Source organism: Neolamprologus brichardi, chromosome 4, assembly GCF_056152115.1.
Source record: "Neolamprologus brichardi isolate AB-2024 chromosome 4, ASM5615211v1, whole genome shotgun sequence".
NCBI lineage: Eukaryota > Metazoa > Chordata > Actinopteri > Cichliformes > Cichlidae > Neolamprologus > Neolamprologus brichardi.
This window is the reverse complement of record NC_142107.1, coordinates 412,252-431,821: the sequence shown is the minus strand read 5'-3', so window position 1 is coordinate 431,821 and position 19,570 is coordinate 412,252. Positions and strand designations below refer to the sequence as shown.

Here is a 19,570-nt window from a genome sequence, read left to right as displayed (position 1 = left end):
CAGGTTCTTACTGTCTGATTTAGATGTCCCTCCAAAGAAAAAGCTTCATCAAAAATGACACCCAAGTTTCTAAGGTTATGTTTCTGGGAGGAACCTAAGTCACCCAGTCGCCGTTTAATATCAGGTATTGCACTGCCTGGTGCAATAATCAAAGTTTCTGTTTTGTCTGGGTTTAGCTGTAAGCAGTTATTGTTCAACCATTGTTTAATGTTGGTTAAACAGTCAATCAGATTGGAGAGCTTATGAGCTTCAGCAGGCTTAAACGAATAATATAGCTGAATATCGTCAGCAAAAAGATGGTAAGATACTTCAGGAAACTGCTGTATTATCTGACTTAAAGGAAGAATGTATATTAAAAACAGAATAGGTCCCAGCACAGAGCCCTGAGGAACTCCACACAACAACTCTGTAGATTCCGACATGATCTGGTTTGCAGACACACTAAAACTCCTTTCAGATATATAAGATGAAAACCAGTCTAAAACAGAGCCAGACATCCCAACCAGGTCTCTCAGTCTGTTTATCAGGATGGTATGGTTGACTGTATCAAAGGCTGAGGTAAGGTCTAACAAGACTAGGACTGTGTATTCTCCGGAGTCTGCTGACATCATAATATCATTAGTTACTTTCAGTAGTGCTGTCTCAGTGGAATGCAATTTACGGAACCCAGATTGAAAACGGTCATGGATGTTATATTTCTCCAAGTATGCCGTAAGATGGACAGCTACTGCCTTCTCAAGGAGTTTTGACATAAATGGGAGTTTGGAGATAGGTCTTAAATTTTGAAGTAGTGTTGGGTCCAGGTTGGGTTTTTTGAGCCTTGGTTCCACAATGGCATGTTTAAAAACGCTGGGGAACACCCCAGTCTGAAGAGAAACATTAAAAAGGTTCACAACCCAAGGACCAATGGTGTCAAAGGCATTAATAAAAAGCTTAGTGGGGATAATGTCTGAGGGGCTTGAGGATGGCTTCATTTTGTCAACCAGGGCTGCTATTTCCTCATATGTTACAGTTGTAAAAGTTGACCAGGAGTACAATGGGAGTGCCTGACTCGGAGAACAAGAAAGCTTTGGGGAAATTTTAGCATTGACGTCGTCAATCTTATCAACAAAAAATCGGAGGAGTTTATTACTATCTACTTTAGAGTGTACATCTAAAGGTACCACATCTGGGGAGACAATAGCACTAACTTTGTCAAAAAGAAACTTGGGATTTCTCTTGTTTTTTGTTATGAGCCTAGAAAAATATTCAGATCTAACAGTTTTCACTGTGTCATTTAAGGAGAGCATGAGATCTCGAAGATGGAGCCTGTGTACGTCAAGTTTGGTTTTCTTCCATAGTCGTTCTATTTTGCGGCATATTCTCCTTAAGTTTAAGATAGTCTCATTTATCCAAGGGCATGTCTTCTTTTGTAAAGCCGAGCTTGTTTTAATAGGTGCCACTTGATCCAAAATGGATGTGCATTCCCTATTAAAAGACTGAATAAGAACATTTACATCGTTTCCGGTAAAAAGTGGAGACCTGTCAAACATAATGGAGAACCTCTCAGCAGTAGTCTCAGTTATTATGCGTCTATGAGTTTTTAACTTCACAGGCGTCTGTTTAGAGCTAAAATTAAGTTCAACAAAGATACAATTATGGTCACTCAAATGTACATCCTCAGCAAACACATTGCCAATGTTGAGGCCCAAGGAAAAAACAAGGTCCAAGGTATGACCTTTTAAATGGGTTGGACCAGAGACATGTTGGACAAAGTTAAAAGACTCAGATATAGATAGAAGTTCAGCTGCAGAGTTAGATGAGGCATCATCAATATGAATGTTAAAATCCCCAAGAATTAAAACTTTCTCCAGCTTGATAATAGAAGATAAGAAGTCCATAAAATCCTTTAAGAACTCAGTAGCAGGGCCAGGAGGGCGATAGACTAAAACACAATAAAATATGTTCGTAGAGCCCACCTTAATTGTTTGCGACTCAAAGGAAGAATAGTTTTCAGTTTGCATACCTCTGCAGATGAAACTGTCCTTAAAGACAACGGCAAGACCTCCACCACGGCGACCTAAACGGGGGGCGCCCAAGTAAGAGCAGTCTGCAGGACGCAGTTCGTTTAGGTGAACAAATTCGCCATCCCTCTGCCATGTTTCGGTGAGAAACAGAAAGTCCAGGCTTTTCCTTGTGAAGAGCTCATTCAGAGAGAAGGATTTGTTTGCGATGGAGCGGGCGTTCAAGAGCGCAATCCGATTAAAAGCTGGCAGCGCAGGTTTCCCATCAGCTTGTCGGAGTGGAATTGACAGCAAACACCGTGTCCGCACGCGAGGTCTCCAGCAGCGCCACGGAACCGGCGGGGCCAACCACCGGTTGTGCGATGCGGGCTGTGAGGGCGCAGTGGTGGGGGGATAGTCGGCAAAATCCAGAGCATCAGATGGGTAGGATCCACGCTGTAGTGGCTGCAAGTACGTGTTTCCAATCAAATCCGGAAGGGTAACTGGTAGCAGAAACCGGGGACGCCTCCAGACGAGTCGGGAGATCTCCGATCTGTAGGCTCGTTTGATGTGTACCTGGATGCCGGCCCTACAGCCTCTTTTCCTCAATTTCTTCTTGGAATTGCTTAGGGCACGTTTCGCCGGTAGCAAGAAGTAATCCGGTGAGGTGGAAGATTGCACAAATGGTGGGGGGAAAGTTTTTCTATAACTGTCCCAGTCATCATAAAGACGTTCCATAGACTCTTTGATGTGGAGCAAGGAAGAACGGTCGTAAATCACAGCAGCATAGCTCCATATATTAAACGTCAGGGCTGATATAAAAACATAACATACAATACAGCGTAGGCAGGTAGACGTCGAGCCGAAGAAAGGCGCCATCTTCCTGTCACAGTCAGCTGTCAGGGTGTCAATGGTGTGTGTGGACTGCCACATTCCTATCTGCATGAAGTTGGGATGGCATAGGTCCCTGGCCAGCCAATCACCTGTGACCCTGGAATGCTTGGATTTCCATAGAGGAAGGCGGGGCCTCATGAGGCCAGAGGCCGTAACAGACACCAGTTCCTTTCTGTACCGAGCAGTGTTGCCAACTTAGCGACTTTGTCGCAATATTTAGCGAGTTTTCAGACCCCCTTAGCGACTTTTTTTTTTTTCTAAAAAGCAACGAGCAACAAATCTGGCGACTTTTTCTGGTGTTATTGGAGATCGGGCAACCTGGTAAGTTCATTAATTTCTCTTTGGAATTTTTTGACTGACCTGGGAAAGCCGCGCTAAAGCTAGCAAGCCCGCCTACTGCTATGTATATTGTCATATAGGAATATATGTTATTGTTAATTAATAAATGGTATAGAGTGGTCCCGCTGTTCATCCGTCACTGCCTTGCTTTTTTGCTTTTTTTTTATTACACAGTTCAACTTTCAACAATGCGCATTGCATTCTGCAGCCTGATTGACAAATCTCCTCCGTGTTGTGTCTCCTGCGCTTGCCAAATTTATCATGTTTGGTTTTGATAACCATCACGTCCAATAGAAAAAACAGCACAAAAACACCCATAATTATGACCCTAATTCGGAAATAGACACCGCACAAAAGTGGCGCGCAGACAAAGACAAAACGCGGCATAATAATACTTTTACGTTTTACTTTGAGAATCAACTTGTGAGTAATGTTCATGTGTGTGTGACAAAAAGTGTATAAAGTGTGTGGCGAGGGGCTAGTTATTCTGAGAACCCCTGCTGCAATAAATGAGAGACCACTGTATATACTTTCTCTATGACTATTGTTTTCAACCTGTTAACATTTAATATTGTCTTGACAGAGCCAACTGATTCTGCAGCAGAGCCATCCCCTGTTGCTTCTCCTGGTTCCCCAGTCCCTGGTCCCTCAGCTCCTGCTGCTGCACCCACAGGTATGTAATTGTAGCAACAAATGTAAAGCAAGCACTGATAGCTTTTTACTCGCTAGAATTCCCTTGTGATTACCCTTACTAAATGTCTACAACCAATCTGATTATATCCTGGTTTTTTTTCAATGTTGAAAATGAAAATCTAGTAGCAGCCTTCTCATTTCTTTGTGTTGTTTTGTGCTGTGTTTTACGGGCCCACAGAGGAGGACAGCTCCGAGGCGGACGAGGGACGGGTCCCAGGACGGTCCATCGTTGGTGGAGCTGGCCATCCTGGAGTCCCTGAAGAGGCCACGCCAGTCTCCAACGGAGCATTTCCTCCTCAGCCTTGTTCCTGCTCTGGAGAGCATGCCGCCTCAGACGAGAGAATTTGTCAAATTTCAAATTTATAAATTAGTTTTTGAAAACAGCACAGCTGTGTTAAATTTGGAAACACTGGACCTTAGCAACCAGTAGTTTTCTGATGAGTCAGCAGGCTCTCCAGGGCAGAAACAATGTTCTTATTTTTCTCCTCCTTCTCCCCGAGGCTCTTCCACTTTAAGCTGAGTCGTTTTTATTCCTGTCTCTCTGTAAATAGTTATATTTTATATATTTATGTTTAATGTTATTCTGTTTGAGAATTTTAATATTATTTGAAATAATTTTTTGTAATGACTAATGTCTCAGTTCTACTACACAGCAAATATTGGCACACAACTTGACACATGTAGAATTTATTTCATATTATACTAATGACAAAATATACTAATATATAGGAACATAGTGAAGACCAATTATTTAAGAGAATAAAGAGAGGTTAGTTTATTTTGGAGGCAAGCTCCATTTATTAAGGAAATTTTAAAAAAGGCAGGAACGCTCTTTATAGGTTTGTGAATTGCTCAGAGCCGTTGTGGGGAAGTCGCTGGGACTTCAAATGGGCTTTTCTTTTGGCTGCCAAGACACTGCTCCCTCCACCGAGAAGTGGGCCATGAACTTCTCCCTCACCAGGACAGCCTCTCTGGAGGAGTTGTTGGCTGCTACACGACCTAGGCCTTTTTTGAAAAATTAACCTGTGATAAGACATAGCATATATAGAATTGTTATTATCATATAACTAAAGATGAACCAAATTGTTCACAATTTTATGTAGCTCTCAGTTTTAAGAAAGGCTGGTGACCCCTGTTATAGTGTCTGACAGCTGCAGGGATTATGAACAAATATTCAACTGATTCTATACCAGAATTAAACCAGGTCTAAATAAAAAAAAATTAATGTCTTTATAAGATAGACCTTCTCAGTATCACTACAAAGATTACCAACAGTGGTCCTCACACCACAGTTTGATATCAGCAAACACGGAAAAAATACATTGAAATGACACCACAGCCATGCTATCATTGCAAACACTGATAACATAGCATAAATCGAATTAAATCAGGACTTGATGAGACCTTTCGAGTATCACTAGAAATATTATAAACACTCGTCTCCATACCACAGTTTGCTATCAGTAAACACCGACGGCATTTACTGATAGCATACCACAGCCATGTTTTCAGTGTATAAACAGATAGTTTCACATATATTAGCACAGGCATCAATAAAGGACTACTGTATTAAACACTTTTACTAACCTCAGGCAGACGGACAGGTGCTCTGTAGGTGGGATTGAGCGCCTGTTGTTGGTGTCTAGGCAGGCGATGCTTGGACCGGCGCGGGACAGCAGTTCCTTAAACTGGGCGAGGGAAAGCGGCCGTCATACAGACGCAGCTCCAGGAGCAAGTGGTGAAACTCGCCAAACTGCTCACGCTTCTGGAGGACCTGATGGACCTAGGTACGGCGAGGACGTCCTTTACGCCACTGCTCTGCTCTCCACAGTAAATAGAGAAGGGAGACTCTCTCTTCCAACGCTAGATCGACAGCTGCCATCTTGCAAACATACCGTCTGGCACTACTTCCTCCCACATTTCTGCTTCACGCGCGTCAAAATTGCAATAATTCGCGTTGGACGCGCATTGAGGTGCGAATGTGCACCCGTCAAACTAGGGGCATCTGGCGCGTTTTGGTCGCGTTTACCGCGTTCGGTGTGAACACACCGTTATAGTTCTTGTTACATGTGCTAACATGGAGGAGGCAAAGTTTGTGACCTGTACAGCCAGAAACCAATGGGTGATAAAAAATGTTGGGCTCCCATTTTTTCTACAGTCATTGCAAAAGACTTTAATCCTGGACCCTCAGATTCAACCTAATGTTCTAACATCTGAGCTACCCAAGACCTGCAAATCAGTTCATAGGTGTACTTTGCTAAGAACATTCCTTAAAAAAGGCAGTTTCTGTGAGATTACAAGCCTTGATGCTCTGGCAGTTTCATTTGTATGAATTCATCACCTCAATATTTATGTTGTAAATGTTTTTAACCTTTTACACGTTAGGAAATATTGCATAGTTGCAAGTGACTGGTAACATTATTTTATTCACACGAAACATCATCATACCTGAATATTCTTTCCTGCACAAGACATCTATGGCTATATGCAAAGAATAAGTTAAAAAATCGAGTAAACACAGGTGTTTTCAGTGGATAGTTCTACCTTTGAATGAACTAAGACATTATGGAGATCCTTTACTTTTACGAACTTCTGTGATTTGGTTTTTCCTTGACAAAAAAGATGGTGTTGGAGTCCAAACTCGAGTTATGTAAGAAAACATGAAAAAACAACTACAACCCCCTCCCTCCCCCCCCCTCCAAAAAAACCCAAAACAAAACAAAAACATTAAGGCCTTAAAGATAAGTTAGCCTTTATTAGTCTCAGAGACAGGGAGTTCACATCTAACCACATTCATTAAAACAATAAAATAAAACCAAATTTAGGGAACAACAACAAAAAAGACCAGTCATATGCATCAGGACTGAACAGCACTTTATTCTATGCTTTTCCAACACTTCTGCACAATATCACCATGCTCAAGACCTGTTGTGAATCCAGGCATTTTTGAACCACAAAAAAACACTTTAAGCACAGCACAAGCAAACAAGGATATAATCCCTGTTGTTCCTTTCAGGGCATGTTGAATTGAACATTTTGGCAATCACAAAACTTTGCTAGAAGCAGCTTCTCATAACCATTCGATAACAAAAAGGAATGCCCTATGTTAGAAATGCCATTATGGCAATCAAACAAGAGTCTGACACAAAGCTGAGGGCAGAAACTGACTCCATCAACACTGCAATCAAACACAACTCTGTAGGACAATGGAAGGCAGAAAATAGTCAAAACACTATAATATTTTAGTCTAGAGAGATAAATATGAGAGAATGACCATATGATTTTTTTTTCTCCTTGATGATGAGACTCGATCATGAATGTCTGTTAGCTTAGCACAAGCTAGGAAACATGTAGCATAGCTCTGTCCCAATATCATATCCAGTATACTCAGAGCTATTAATGCCCAGATTTTATGAAAGTTAGATATTCTCTTAATGGGTGAACTCGTTTTTTCTTCCTTATGATTACAAGCTAAATATCCTACCTACCACCATTCCGTATGATGAAAATGTACAAATGCAGTCTGGTTTGGGGATTCCAATCACAACATTTTAGTTGCTCAGACAGTAAGATGCAGTTGGGAATACATTGCATATAAAAGGTGGACAGAGCTGCCCTGATGGTACCCACTGGTTTTGGGCATAAGATTATTAAAGCTAGCAAGCTGCTTAGCAAGCTGCATCCATAACCTGTGCAAGTGCAATGCTTATTAGTACCAAATAAGAGCCCAAGAAAACAAAGTTTTAAAGAAAATACTAGAATTTCAAACACCCACTTCTTGGATGGCCTGTCCCACAAAGCAGGCGATATTATTTGTCAGATAAATTTCAAGCCCTAAAAGACAAATGCAGGGGAAAGGTCCAGTGACTAGCATTAGCAGAGGTGATGCCTCAGAGATGCCCTTAACTTAATGCTTCTACGGAATCCAGCACTTTGCCACAGCTCCAAGTTGTTCTTTTTTAATACCTGAAGGCTGCAGCTTGATTGTGACAAATAGTTCCACCTACATTTTATGTAGGTTTATGTAGCAATTAAATTAGAAAACAGTGTTTTAGTTACAGAACTGCTGATAACCTTTTAGTCATTACGTCTCCACTCGAAGAAAGTGTGACTTGCAACTTTTCTGTTAAGCTAAGCTGCAGGTGGCTTAAGTGTAAGTGATTTTTTATTCTTGTGGATGTGTTGTGTTTGACACATTAATGTATGTTCATGTATTGCATGTGAATTTCACCCTAACATTGGAATTTAACTATAACATTACATTTTAACCAATAGTTGCTGCCTCCACAGTGACAAAGATGGTCAGTATCGTTGGGGGGGAAAAAAAAAAACTTGATTAAAGCAAATATTCCTTTATTGAACAATGGAAATGGCTATCAAAGGAAAGGTTTTGGTAAGAATTTGAGCAATGAAATGAAACAGCATCTTTGTAGCAATCGTGTTGATGTAAAAGTACACATATACCACAGTCAGAAAAACAACTTCACAAGTTTACTCATGGGACAGTTTAAGAGCTTGTGAGCACAATGCACCTTCTCATTCAACTCAAAGAACTTTCAAAAATCGCATTTTATTTTTTTTAGTGCCATCAACTTATATGCAGCAGGCACAATGACAAAGGATATCAATATCATTCCTCTTCTTCAGAGCAGATCTTAAAGAGTTAAACTGAAGCTATTACAAGCTGCAGTCATTGAAGTGAAAAACACCTGGGTATCATTAATGTTACAATAGTTTGTTTTCTTGCTAAGTTGTAATGTGGGTCTAAGTCCTGATACAAACATGGCCTACAGAAAAACACCAATAAACTGTTTACCAGGATGAAGGTGCTCATCTGAAGCATCATTACATTGACCTAATGATGTCCTGAAATGAAGGCTTTCCCCCCCACCACACACACATTTCTTTCAGTGCAAATATGAGTATTGTATAAAGACAGAAGGAAAAATCTCAGCGTGTCAATCAAGCATTTTCCTCCTCTCTCTGTGCCCCTTTGTTTCCCCAAGAGAAAACCCTCTCGTTGAGTTCAGAGCATAAGCAGCAACACGTGTCACTTTAGTACCTTGTGATTGTGTAACTCCAATGGTGCCGTGACTGTCATTTATTGGTGAAAAGCAGAAACCTGAAATAACAAATGAATATTAGTTCACTGCGACGGCTACCTTCAACGGTTGGATAATGGAGAAACAACTACCAAAGCATCGAAAAAGCCTGAGAAGAACAAACTGGTTGGGTTAATTCACTGTCCATACAAGAACAGAGTTTTGTATTCCTTCCATTAATTTCCCTGAATTAAAGTTAATCTAGTGAAAGTGTGAGACAATTTGGTTTGAAAAATTGACTGATTAAAAACAAAAAACCCCAAACCCCAGCTAGGATTACAAATGATGCATCGTACATATTTTAAGTTATTGTTAGTCTGATGTCTGATTACAGCAAAGAAAAATAACATAAAAAGGCATAATGATGTTAATGAAATTAAAATGTCTCCTTATCTAAGCACCAATTCAACAGGACAATTAGAGCTGAAAGCTAAACAGAACTTTTTGTAGAGGCTAATACACAAGAAATATTGTAGAAATCCAGAGCTGCTGAATTTTTTTTTTTTTTAATTTTTGTGGCCTGGCTATAGAAACAATTGATGTCAAGTCTGGAAGAGGTCTGGCATGGCTTTACACTTAGAGGAGACAAGGCACTGACTCACAAATCCACTGCAGTCACTTTCTCCATCTTCCGCATTACACAGGATAACTTTGCCTTCCCTCTTGAAATCAAAGACGGGGAGCACCTTCTTTGATCTTACCCTGCTTCAACCAAATCAGGCCAATCATCCTGAAATTCCCAGGATAAGGTCCTTTGATTTTGCTTAAACCAGCTCCAAGCTTCAGGCCTCCTCTTCACAGGTCCCTAACAGACAGTATTTCATTGGTGTGGAAAAGATAGAAAACATGTTTGTGCTTGGGGATCAAAGTGGAACATCATAGAAGGTTCAAGCCGTCACTATAACCTTTTCTTTTCACAAGTATCTAGAATGTCAAAGTCAAATTGAGCTTTTAAAGTCGCAGATCAAAATGGTAACCGGCTAGCTACAAGTAGCACAAATCCAAAGCTGCAGGTCAAGCTTTCCAGCACTTGGCTTGCAGATTGCTGTTTTTTTTTTTTTTAAATTATTTTCAGCAAAAAGGAACCACCTCTTCTTTAGTTTTCTGTATTATTTATACAATAGATACTCGATTCCAATCGTATTCCCAAGAAAGACTCACGTCGTCTTCCGAGATGTTGCTCCGATGCAGCAAAACAAACAAAGAAACACAAAAAAACAGTTCTCTTTTCTTTAGTTTTCGGCTATAAGTCTAGCACTGTCCAAGAAGTCAGGGCTGTGAGCTGCCCTGACTGTCGGGGTCTGTCCCTGAAGAGCTGGTGTCTGAGTCCGAGTCGTTGTCATTGTGGTTATCCTCTGCCAGGTTTTTCTCTCGCAGTCGTCTGTGGGTTGCACCGAGACGAGCCAACAAGCCCTGGTAGTCGAAACGGCCACGCTTCTCCCCAAATGGGTCCTGGAAAAAGGCAACGTCATGTTTGGAAGAGGAAAAGATTGCCATTTATAATCTTTACTTTACTTTCCTGGCTCACACAGTGCTGTCACAAAGTCATGTGATATTGCATTATTGACATTAAGAATGATTTTATACTGAAAGCACTGTCTGATAAGACAAAAATAATCCAACAGAAAAAATTAAATACTCACCTGCATGTTCTGCCCCTGCAGATGCAATCTCTCTTTGCAGACGCCCTCGTAGAAATCATAGTATTCAAGGAAGGACTTCTCCATCACACTCCTAAAAATAAACACATTCACACGCTTGATACATTTAGTTAACAGGTAGAAAACAAAGATGGAATGCAAGTGATAAAGGAAAATAGAAAGAAGAAAAATAAAAATAAGGATCTCACAACAAAGCTTCAGGACAAAGAACTTTTCCCTCCAGCATGTCACACACAGCCACTCTCATGGTTTCATGGCGGATGCACTCGTTGTAATTCTTACTGTCCCCTGGGTGACGCTCCTGTGAAACAGAATGACAAGGTGTGACGGATTGGTGGCGACATAAAACTCTCATATATCTATATCTCTTTGTTAACTGTACCTGTTCAAAGCCAGGTTCATTGTGATAGGGGTTCTCCGTCATCAGAGACTGGATTGAGATGAGCACAGATGAGATACTCTGAGCTGGACTCCATGCCGGCCCTGTCCATGTCCTACACGCAAAGATCACAGAAACAGTTTGTTGCATTCTTACAATGGGTTCTTGCATAATTTAAAAAAAAAAAAAAAAAATCTAAATCATTGATGTAAAATGACTTATTTTAAGATCTAAAAATTATGAATCACAAATAAAGTTGTAAAATTTTGATAATATATATTTACAAACAAACCGTGGACATCTGACTAGTTTTAAATTAATAACATGTATTCCTCACTGTGAGGAAGTGATCGGCAATCTATTTCTTTTTATTATTAATGTGTAAAGGTCAGTGTTCTAATTATGTTCACCACATCTGGTGAACATAATTAGAGTGAAATTGCATGACCAATAGTGGGAGAGAGAGAAAGCATTTTCTTTGTAGGATCTTTTCAGTTTTCAGTCACACTCTAAAAGAAAGAGAAAAAGTCCATCTAATGCAGGGGTGGGCAACTCTAGGCCTCGAGGGCCGGTGTCCTGCAGGTTTTAGCTGTGTCCTTGATCCAACACAGCTAATTCAAATGGCTAAATTATGTCCACAACATGTTTTGTAGTTCTTTAGAGGCCTGGTAATGAACTAATCATTTGATTCAGGTGTGTTGACCCAGAGTGAGATCTAAAACCTGCAGGACCTCGAGGCCTGGAGTTGCCCACCCATGATCTAATGGCTCAGACCAAGGATTTGTCCACTGTCACAAACAGACAATATCCAATATCCAGCTTTTTGTCTCAAGTGTCTGACCAATAATATTGGACTAGCGCATGCCTACTGTACGAGTATTCGACAGACAACAATCCCTACAAGTAAGTATTTTAAGTGTTTTTCCTTTTCTTTTTAGATTTTGGGTTGCTAGTTAGACAAAACAAGGCATTCTGAGATATTACTTTGAACATCGAGTTTTAACTATTTACACTAATTCGAGGTTTTGCTAGTTTACTCACTGATCACTAGCTGGTCTAAAAATAACCTCTGCATTGGGCAATGTTTTTGTTTGGGCATCTTTGTTTATTTTCCTCAATCTTTTTTAAAAAAAATAAATAAATGTATCCCATGTAGAGTGCAAATTGAATATGTTGACCCAGTCTTTTTTTCTTCTTTTTTTTTTTTTTTTTTTTAAAATAGCCTGCTTATGGCCCAGCTGATGAACAGAAAAGTATGCAGTGAACATGGTAATTCTTCATGAGTTCCCTAGGAAACTAAAGTTAGAAACCATGACTCACCCCAGGATGCTGAGGCATACTTTGCCATTGCGGTAGAAGTTGGGATTGAAACGGACAGTGTTGTGCCCAGTGGTGATGAGCTTGACCCGTGGTGGATGAATTGGATAGTCAGGGGGACAGCGGAACAGGAAGAGGAAGAAGCCACCCTCATATGGCGTGTCAAATGGCCCTGTGATCAGGGCATGGATCTGAAGTCATGAGGCAGAGGAGTGGGATTAAAGGATGAGAGAAAGACAGGATGGGGATTGATAAGGTGGTCTAAAACAATGTCTACAGGCAGAGAGGAATGCTAGGGAAGAACAGACCAATTAGCAAAGAAATTTAATCTAGAAAACAAATGACTCGCGCTGAGTCATTATCAATTTTTTTTGACTCTGATCTAAAGGTTTTTCTCCATTAGTAAATGGTTGCTGTCAGCACCGGTACAACTCCAGTTGAATGGAAAACACCACTGAGGTAGTCACAGTTTAAAGGACTCTTCACTTCGCTGTTTTGCACTTTTTACAGCTATACCACTTCTTTCATTTTTTTTTATATACAGCGCCAAATCACAACAACAGTCGCCTCAATGTGCTTTCAGTACTCCAGAGGAAGTCCAGTGCTGATCCTGACTTGCATCAAGCCCAGGAATAAGAAGCCTAGTGAAATTTGATTGGCTATCAAGTTAACATGTTAATGATGTCAAAGGTTGGTAAATCTTTCAGACTGTACTTTGCCTTTTACCTTGGTCATGTCCTGAGGATCAGGGACCACGAACATCCCTGGTGGAGGTTCCTTGTAGATGGACATGATATCCCTACAGACAAAATAAACAGATGAGGTTTGTGAAACACTGAAAACTGGAGAGAGAACCCACAAAGAAATATACCCCTAAACATTCCAGCAATCCACTAGTAAAACAGTATGTCCTGGAGGTGAAGGATCTTAATATTTTCATAAATCTATTATATAAAATACATTTAATTACAGTACTGAACTTAAAGTTGTTCTAATGTGAATTTTTCGAGCATACTAACGCGGTCATTAAAAATTGTTTTTAAAAAATACCATAGTCAAGTTGGCAATTACATGCAGTGTGTTTCTGATAATACAGCAATTAACAGCGATAAACTGCATCATACAACCAGCTGAGTCGAGTCCTCTCGACTTGTGACAAAGACTCATTCAGACTGATACCAACATGTTGGCAATCTATTTGCATTTATATATTAGACAGAAATTATTTACCAGAGTTGTCATGATACTAGAATTTCCAGGAAAAGACTCAAAGGCAACAAGAATGTTCAAGCTATCCAGCTGCTTAAACAGGTAAATTAAGTGAAATAGTACATTTCATTAATTTGGGTCAGGTGATTCCTCAATAACTTTATTTTTGTTTATTAAGCAACAAATTAATGACGTTAAAAATCAAAGAAGTGTGTTCATGTATGTGTGGGTCAAACTAAAGCAACATCTTTAAACATAGGCTGAGTGCACTACTGTCTAAAATACTGCTCAAAAGGATTTCAACATACCCAGGGTATCTCTCAGTTTTCTGAATTTGTTTACCGTAAGATTGGTAATCGCAATAAACCGTCTCAAAAATCAGGTTATCAACTTGCAAAGTTAAGCCAAGGTTTTCCCTGCATGTTTGTGTAAACCAGGTGGTGTTGGCAACATCTTATCAATCTAAAACAGGAGTTTCAAAGGCCATATGACTCTTATTCCACAGAAGACGATCCCTATAAATGCCACCAATTCAATCAGCAATATTATTAGATGATGATAAAATTGTGATAACAAAAATATATAAAAAGCATTTAAATTGTACCAGTAAAATGCAACAACTGCGAAAAAGACAGATGGTTAATGCTGCAGAAAATTATTAATCTGGTTATTTAACACACAAAGCCCTATAAATAAACATTTAAATTACAGTTAATTATTTATCACTGAGTGCACTCTCAGTGCTGGTGTTTATTTCTGAGGTGATGGCTACACATTAGAGCTCTGAAACTTTGAACTAGTCCCACTTAAAAACCCAGGCTTAGTTAAACATATCTCACTCAAAACATGTCACAAATAAAAGACTCAGTGAAAATGTGGTGCTTTCAGAAAGTTTTAGTTTTTATTCTTTCAGCTACAGACTCAGGGGTGTTGAAGGGTTTGAAGCAGTGCAGTTTAAGTAGTGTTAAGATCATTAATCCTTCTAGAACAATAAAATTGCTGTAAAACTCTCTGCTTCTAACATAAAAAAATAAAAATAAAACCATGGAATAAAGCTGTATCTAAGGATCTATATTTATTACTGATGCTCATCAGTGAAAGCCAAAGACTTTACATGCTATTAAAACAAAACAACAACAACTTCAGACCCTCTGTGTGACCTTCTAGGGAATGTCAATTTTCTCGATAACTGATTCGTCAGAAGGCAACGATTTCACACCTGCTGGTCTCTAATCTCGAACTTAACCTGCTCTGGGGGAGGTTAAATTCACAGCATAAATTACCATGGCGACAAATTCTGGTACGAAGTTAACCCGAAAACAGATAGTGAACAGATGAGCCAAGGTTAACCCTGTAGTTACCTGGGTCAGACGAAATCTCGCTTCTTATTACAGACCTCTAGTTTCCCAAATGTCTCCGTCAAATGTGACGTTTTAGATGCTGTTAAAAACTTTACGGAAAGATTTCACTTTCGATTGCAGGTCTAGATTACGTAAATATTCCCACCTGCGTCAGATTTCTGTGTTTCCTAGAATTACCTCTTTATCCTCAGGATGCACTGCTGGGAAGCTTTTTCGTTGTCCCAGTCCGTGCTAAGAGTTGGGTCCCAGGAAGTGGCATTGATTTGAGATAGGAGGCCCGCTCCTGCCGCCCCTAGCCCAACGCCGGGGAGAGGCGAGGAGGCATGCAATGTGGGAGACACGGCCACGACGGGTGGAGAAGAGCCGGGAGTCAATGTGTTCCCAAAACTGACCGGGGTAGCAGTGACAGCGGACATAGGGGCCACCACAGCTGTTAGGCCACTCTGCGCGGCGACAGCAAGAGGCGGAGAGGTCGGATTGGAGCTGGAGTGCACACCGCCAGTTGCCGACATTCCCACCGGCAGAGAGTTAGACAAAATTGGAAGCTGTGAGGCTCCGCTCCCCTGTCCCGTAGTAACGTCTAAGCCTAGGGCACTGCTGCTGGACTCATCTCCAAAGCTGTCCGCCATGGCCCACAAGCTAGCAAGCTACAGTAAACCCGTTGGTGTTGAGTAATTTATATTTTTCTCCCGCGCAGCATTGACAGTAGAGTTTCAAGTTACCTGCTTCCTTTGTTGCCCAACGCGGATCAGACAGCAAAGAAACCGGGCAGAGGCGAGGCCAGAAAGCAAGGCAATTCTTCCCAAGACATAATGGATATTTATCGTTAGCTTGACTGTTAGCTTGACCCCCAGGCCTCCAAAAAACTGCTCGGTCTTCAGCAAAATTGCCACGTCACAGTGTTACGGTTACCACTGACCTCTGGATACTGGTTTAAACCATTAAATCCTCAGAACATTTATTACCAACCACATCCCTACTAGTCTTTTACCATCGCAACTTTAGGAGCTTGTATTTGTCACCAGTTAAGAACACGGAAATAATAAAGCCACGGCACATCCGGGCAAAAGTTTTCAAAGTAAAATTCCTGAAAATAATAATACAAAAAACAACAACAACCCACCATCATTTCAGCTTTTGCAGCTAGCGTTTAAGCAAGGCCCAGCTCAAAACTTCCAAAACAATGGGAAGTTATTGTGCCCTCACAATCAACTGTCCTAGTCTCTGAGTTTTGTGATCCTTCATTTGTAGAAAATATCTCAGTTTGTCTCCTCCTTTCCCTCTGTAATCTAAAACAGAGATAATATGTCTTGGATAATTTGTAAGATATTTTTGTACTTTTTAAATATACGTTTTGTTTTTTGTTTCTTTAATTTGGAGTTGGAAAATGAGTTGAGCTGAATGCTTTATGTCAAAGATGGTTGCCCTTCCAATGCATAGATTCAGCCCTGTAATAAAATCAAGACTTACATTTATTCTAATGGTCAGCACCTGTGAAGTATTGTAGTTGCAAAAGCTAAGTCCTATTCTATAAAAGTCAGTTTGGAAAACAGCCCTCAGCTCCCTTGACCTATAATCAGAGTAAACACTTACTGATGAGTAAGTAAAAAAACACAGTAAAGAGCTTAGGCAATAAAATTAGATCAGAAAATGAGCTTTGTCCAAAAGGTGGCTAGGATTTCCCTTAGCAATACGGTGAGGAGATCAGTATTTGGCAAGGGTTAGGAGTGGAGCCGCTGCTCCTTCACATCAAAAGGAGCCAGCTGAGGTGTGTGCCTCCTGGGTAAGGTGTTTTGACCGGGCCTATCCTAACGGCAGGAGGTCCCGGAGTAGACCCAGGACCCACTGGAAAGAATATATCAATTATATGGCCTGGGAATGCCTTAATATTTCCCCAAATAAGCTGGAAGAAGTATCTGGTGAGAAGGTCTGGTGTTCCCTGTTTAGGCTCCTGCCCCCACGATCCACTGTCAGATAAGGTATATTTTCGATGTTAACTTTTATTGAAGTGGTTGTCATGAGTTTTCAAACAGTGTGCATCATTCACAATGCACGGCACATAGTGCCACACACTTTTCAGTCGCATCTTATTTGCTTTTCGGATGTTAATTTTTCCCATTTTAATAATATATTAACATCTTTTGTAGTAACATGTTTTAATATCATTGGAGACGTTTATCATCAATGGGCATCTCCCATTTTGACCTCAGGACTTCCAGACCATACTCCCCAAATCCCAAACCCAAATCCTTTTTTAAATCTCTGGCTTCCTTAATAACCTCATTTATTTGAAATGGTAAACATCAATTTTGAGAAGAGCTCTTCTTCAAAGACTTAAGCTGGTGGGAGGCTTAGCCCTTCCCAATGTCCAATACTACTATTAATCCACAAATATCAGGTGTATGTTGTAATGGAGACACTACCACCTTGAACCGTCATTGCCATTTAGTCTCATTCAAACAGGAAGATTTATTTACCTGCGACTTCAGGCTCATCAATTCCTCTTTCTTTGTCTTTACCTAGTAATAATAATAGTAATAGTAATAATATCCATCATACTCTTAAATTTTGTTCTCAGGTTAGGAAGAGCCTTGGTCTGCGGGCTTTCTCATTTCTGGCACAGAAAGGGTCTCAAATCTTTTGTGCACTTATATGTAGATGGACAATTTGCAAGTTTTTCTCAAGTATCTACCAAATTTGGCATTGCTACTGCTCAGTCATTATGTGCAGACTATGACAGTATAATTGTTCATTCTGCTGACTCATGACTGTGCAGCAATGCACAGTTTGAATCACATGATCAAGTCTGATGACTGTGGTGGGTCTCACCAGCAAGAGCGATGAATACAGAGAGGTGAACTGATGGAGGACCACGGACTGTTGTAGATTCAACAATTTGTCTCTGAACGTGGACAAAACAAAAGAGATGATTGTCAACTTCAGGAGAGCACAGAGAGATCACTGTCTACTTCACATCGATGGACGCTCTGTGGAGGTCGTCAAGAGCAGCAAATTCCTTGGTGTCCACCTGGTGGAGAACCTCTCCTGGTCCCTCAACCCCAGCTCCATAACTAAGAAGGCCCAGAGGTGTCATTACTTCCTGCGGAAGCGGAGAAAAGCCCATCTCCCAACACCCATTCTCATCACCTTCTACAGAGACACTGAGCAGCTGCATCACTGTCTGGTATGGTAAAGGCACCGTATCAGATCACAATACCCTACAATGGATAGTGAGAACAGCTGAGTAAATCATTGGAGCCTCTCTTCCCTCCATCACAGACATCTGCAAAGCCACCAGCATTATGGAGGACCAAACACACCCCTAACACACACTCTTCACCCTGCTGCCTTCTGGAATAAGGTACCGGAGCATTCAGGCCCTCACTGCCAGACTGCAAAACAGTTTCTTCCCCCGAGCCATCAGACTCCTGAACACTCAGTGACTGGACTGACACACACACACACACCCTCATACACATCACTACTTCAAGCACTTATCTGCACAGTCTCATACAAACACACACACCTTCAAACATCAAGTTACTTTTTGCACAATGTTCAGTCTTTTCGCACAACCCACTGTCATTGTTGCACTTTTCTTTTGCACTGTTGTGTCTGTATTGTTCTGTTCTGTCAGGTGTTGCACTATAATATGTTATATGTAGGGAGGAAACCATAACATGAAAATAATGTGAAAATTCTGAAGGTGGATAAACTAAGGCTGTAAATATCAACAAACAAGATGAGCTGGGACAGCTGCATTCTGCTGTTAATGGAGACACTGTGATTAGCTTAACAGGCTACACAACAGTTCAACATGATAGGAGTAAGGCATCTGGTAGGAGCAAAGGAGGGTGGGATATGCATGTATATATAAACAGATGATGCACCAGTGTAAATGTGATAAGTAGGCACTGCTCAGTTGATTTGAGTGTGTTTATCAAATATAGACCCATAAATCTGCCACAGGAGTTTACTGTCATACTTCCTACTGCTGTAAATATACCACCAGATGCCAGTCCTAGTGCAGCCATTGGCCATCCTTATAACACCATCACCAAACAACAGAGTACATATCCTGAAGCTGTCCTCATCATATCTGGCACAAAACCAAGACAGCCTGCAGAATGCTCCTCATGGATGATAGCTCAGCTTTCAATACCATCCTCCCTCACAGACTTCATGAAGTTTGTGATTGACACCACAGTGGTTAGACTCATGTTTGGCCGGGGTGAATCACCTTATAGGGATGAGGTGGAGCAGTTGTCTATTTGACATCTTCAAGACTAAGGAGTTAGTATAGATTTCAGGAAGAATGGGACAACCATACAGCCACTTTTCATCAGCAGGTAACTTGTGAGGATTCCTCCAGTGGTGACTCTTCAATAGAGGGCACCACTTGTTGATTGAACAATTTAGTGTTATCGAGACATTGTCACAGCACAGGCACTCTTGTCTTGAAGAATAGTCTTCTAGTACTACTGTAATACTTTAAAACACATATCTACACTGTAGATACCACACAAATATTTGTGTAATCACAGTCCCCTTAGACTTGTATACCTGCAGTTTTTTAATTGCAAAACTTTAAGAAATATGAGTGTCTGTGTTAATTTTAGATTTGCATTTATTT

General features: G+C 40.7%; 1 protein-coding gene across 1 annotated transcript; it reads right to left on the bottom strand.

Moving 5' to 3' along the window:
• Positions 1 to 8,244: 8,244 nt before the first annotated feature.
• Positions 8,245 to 15,989, bottom strand: ube2z (ubiquitin-conjugating enzyme E2Z). The gene is made up of 7 exons (XM_006805010.3): positions 15,115 to 15,989; positions 13,094 to 13,166; positions 12,371 to 12,558; positions 11,054 to 11,165; positions 10,860 to 10,972; positions 10,654 to 10,744; positions 8,245 to 10,462 (listed from the first exon to the last, which is right to left on the bottom strand). The coding sequence occupies exons 1-7, from the start codon at positions 15,564 to 15,566 to the stop codon at positions 10,280 to 10,282; spliced, it is 1,212 nt and encodes a 403-aa protein (XP_006805073.1). The 5' UTR covers positions 15,567 to 15,989; the 3' UTR covers positions 8,245 to 10,279.
• Positions 15,990 to 19,570: the final 3,581 nt, after the last annotated feature.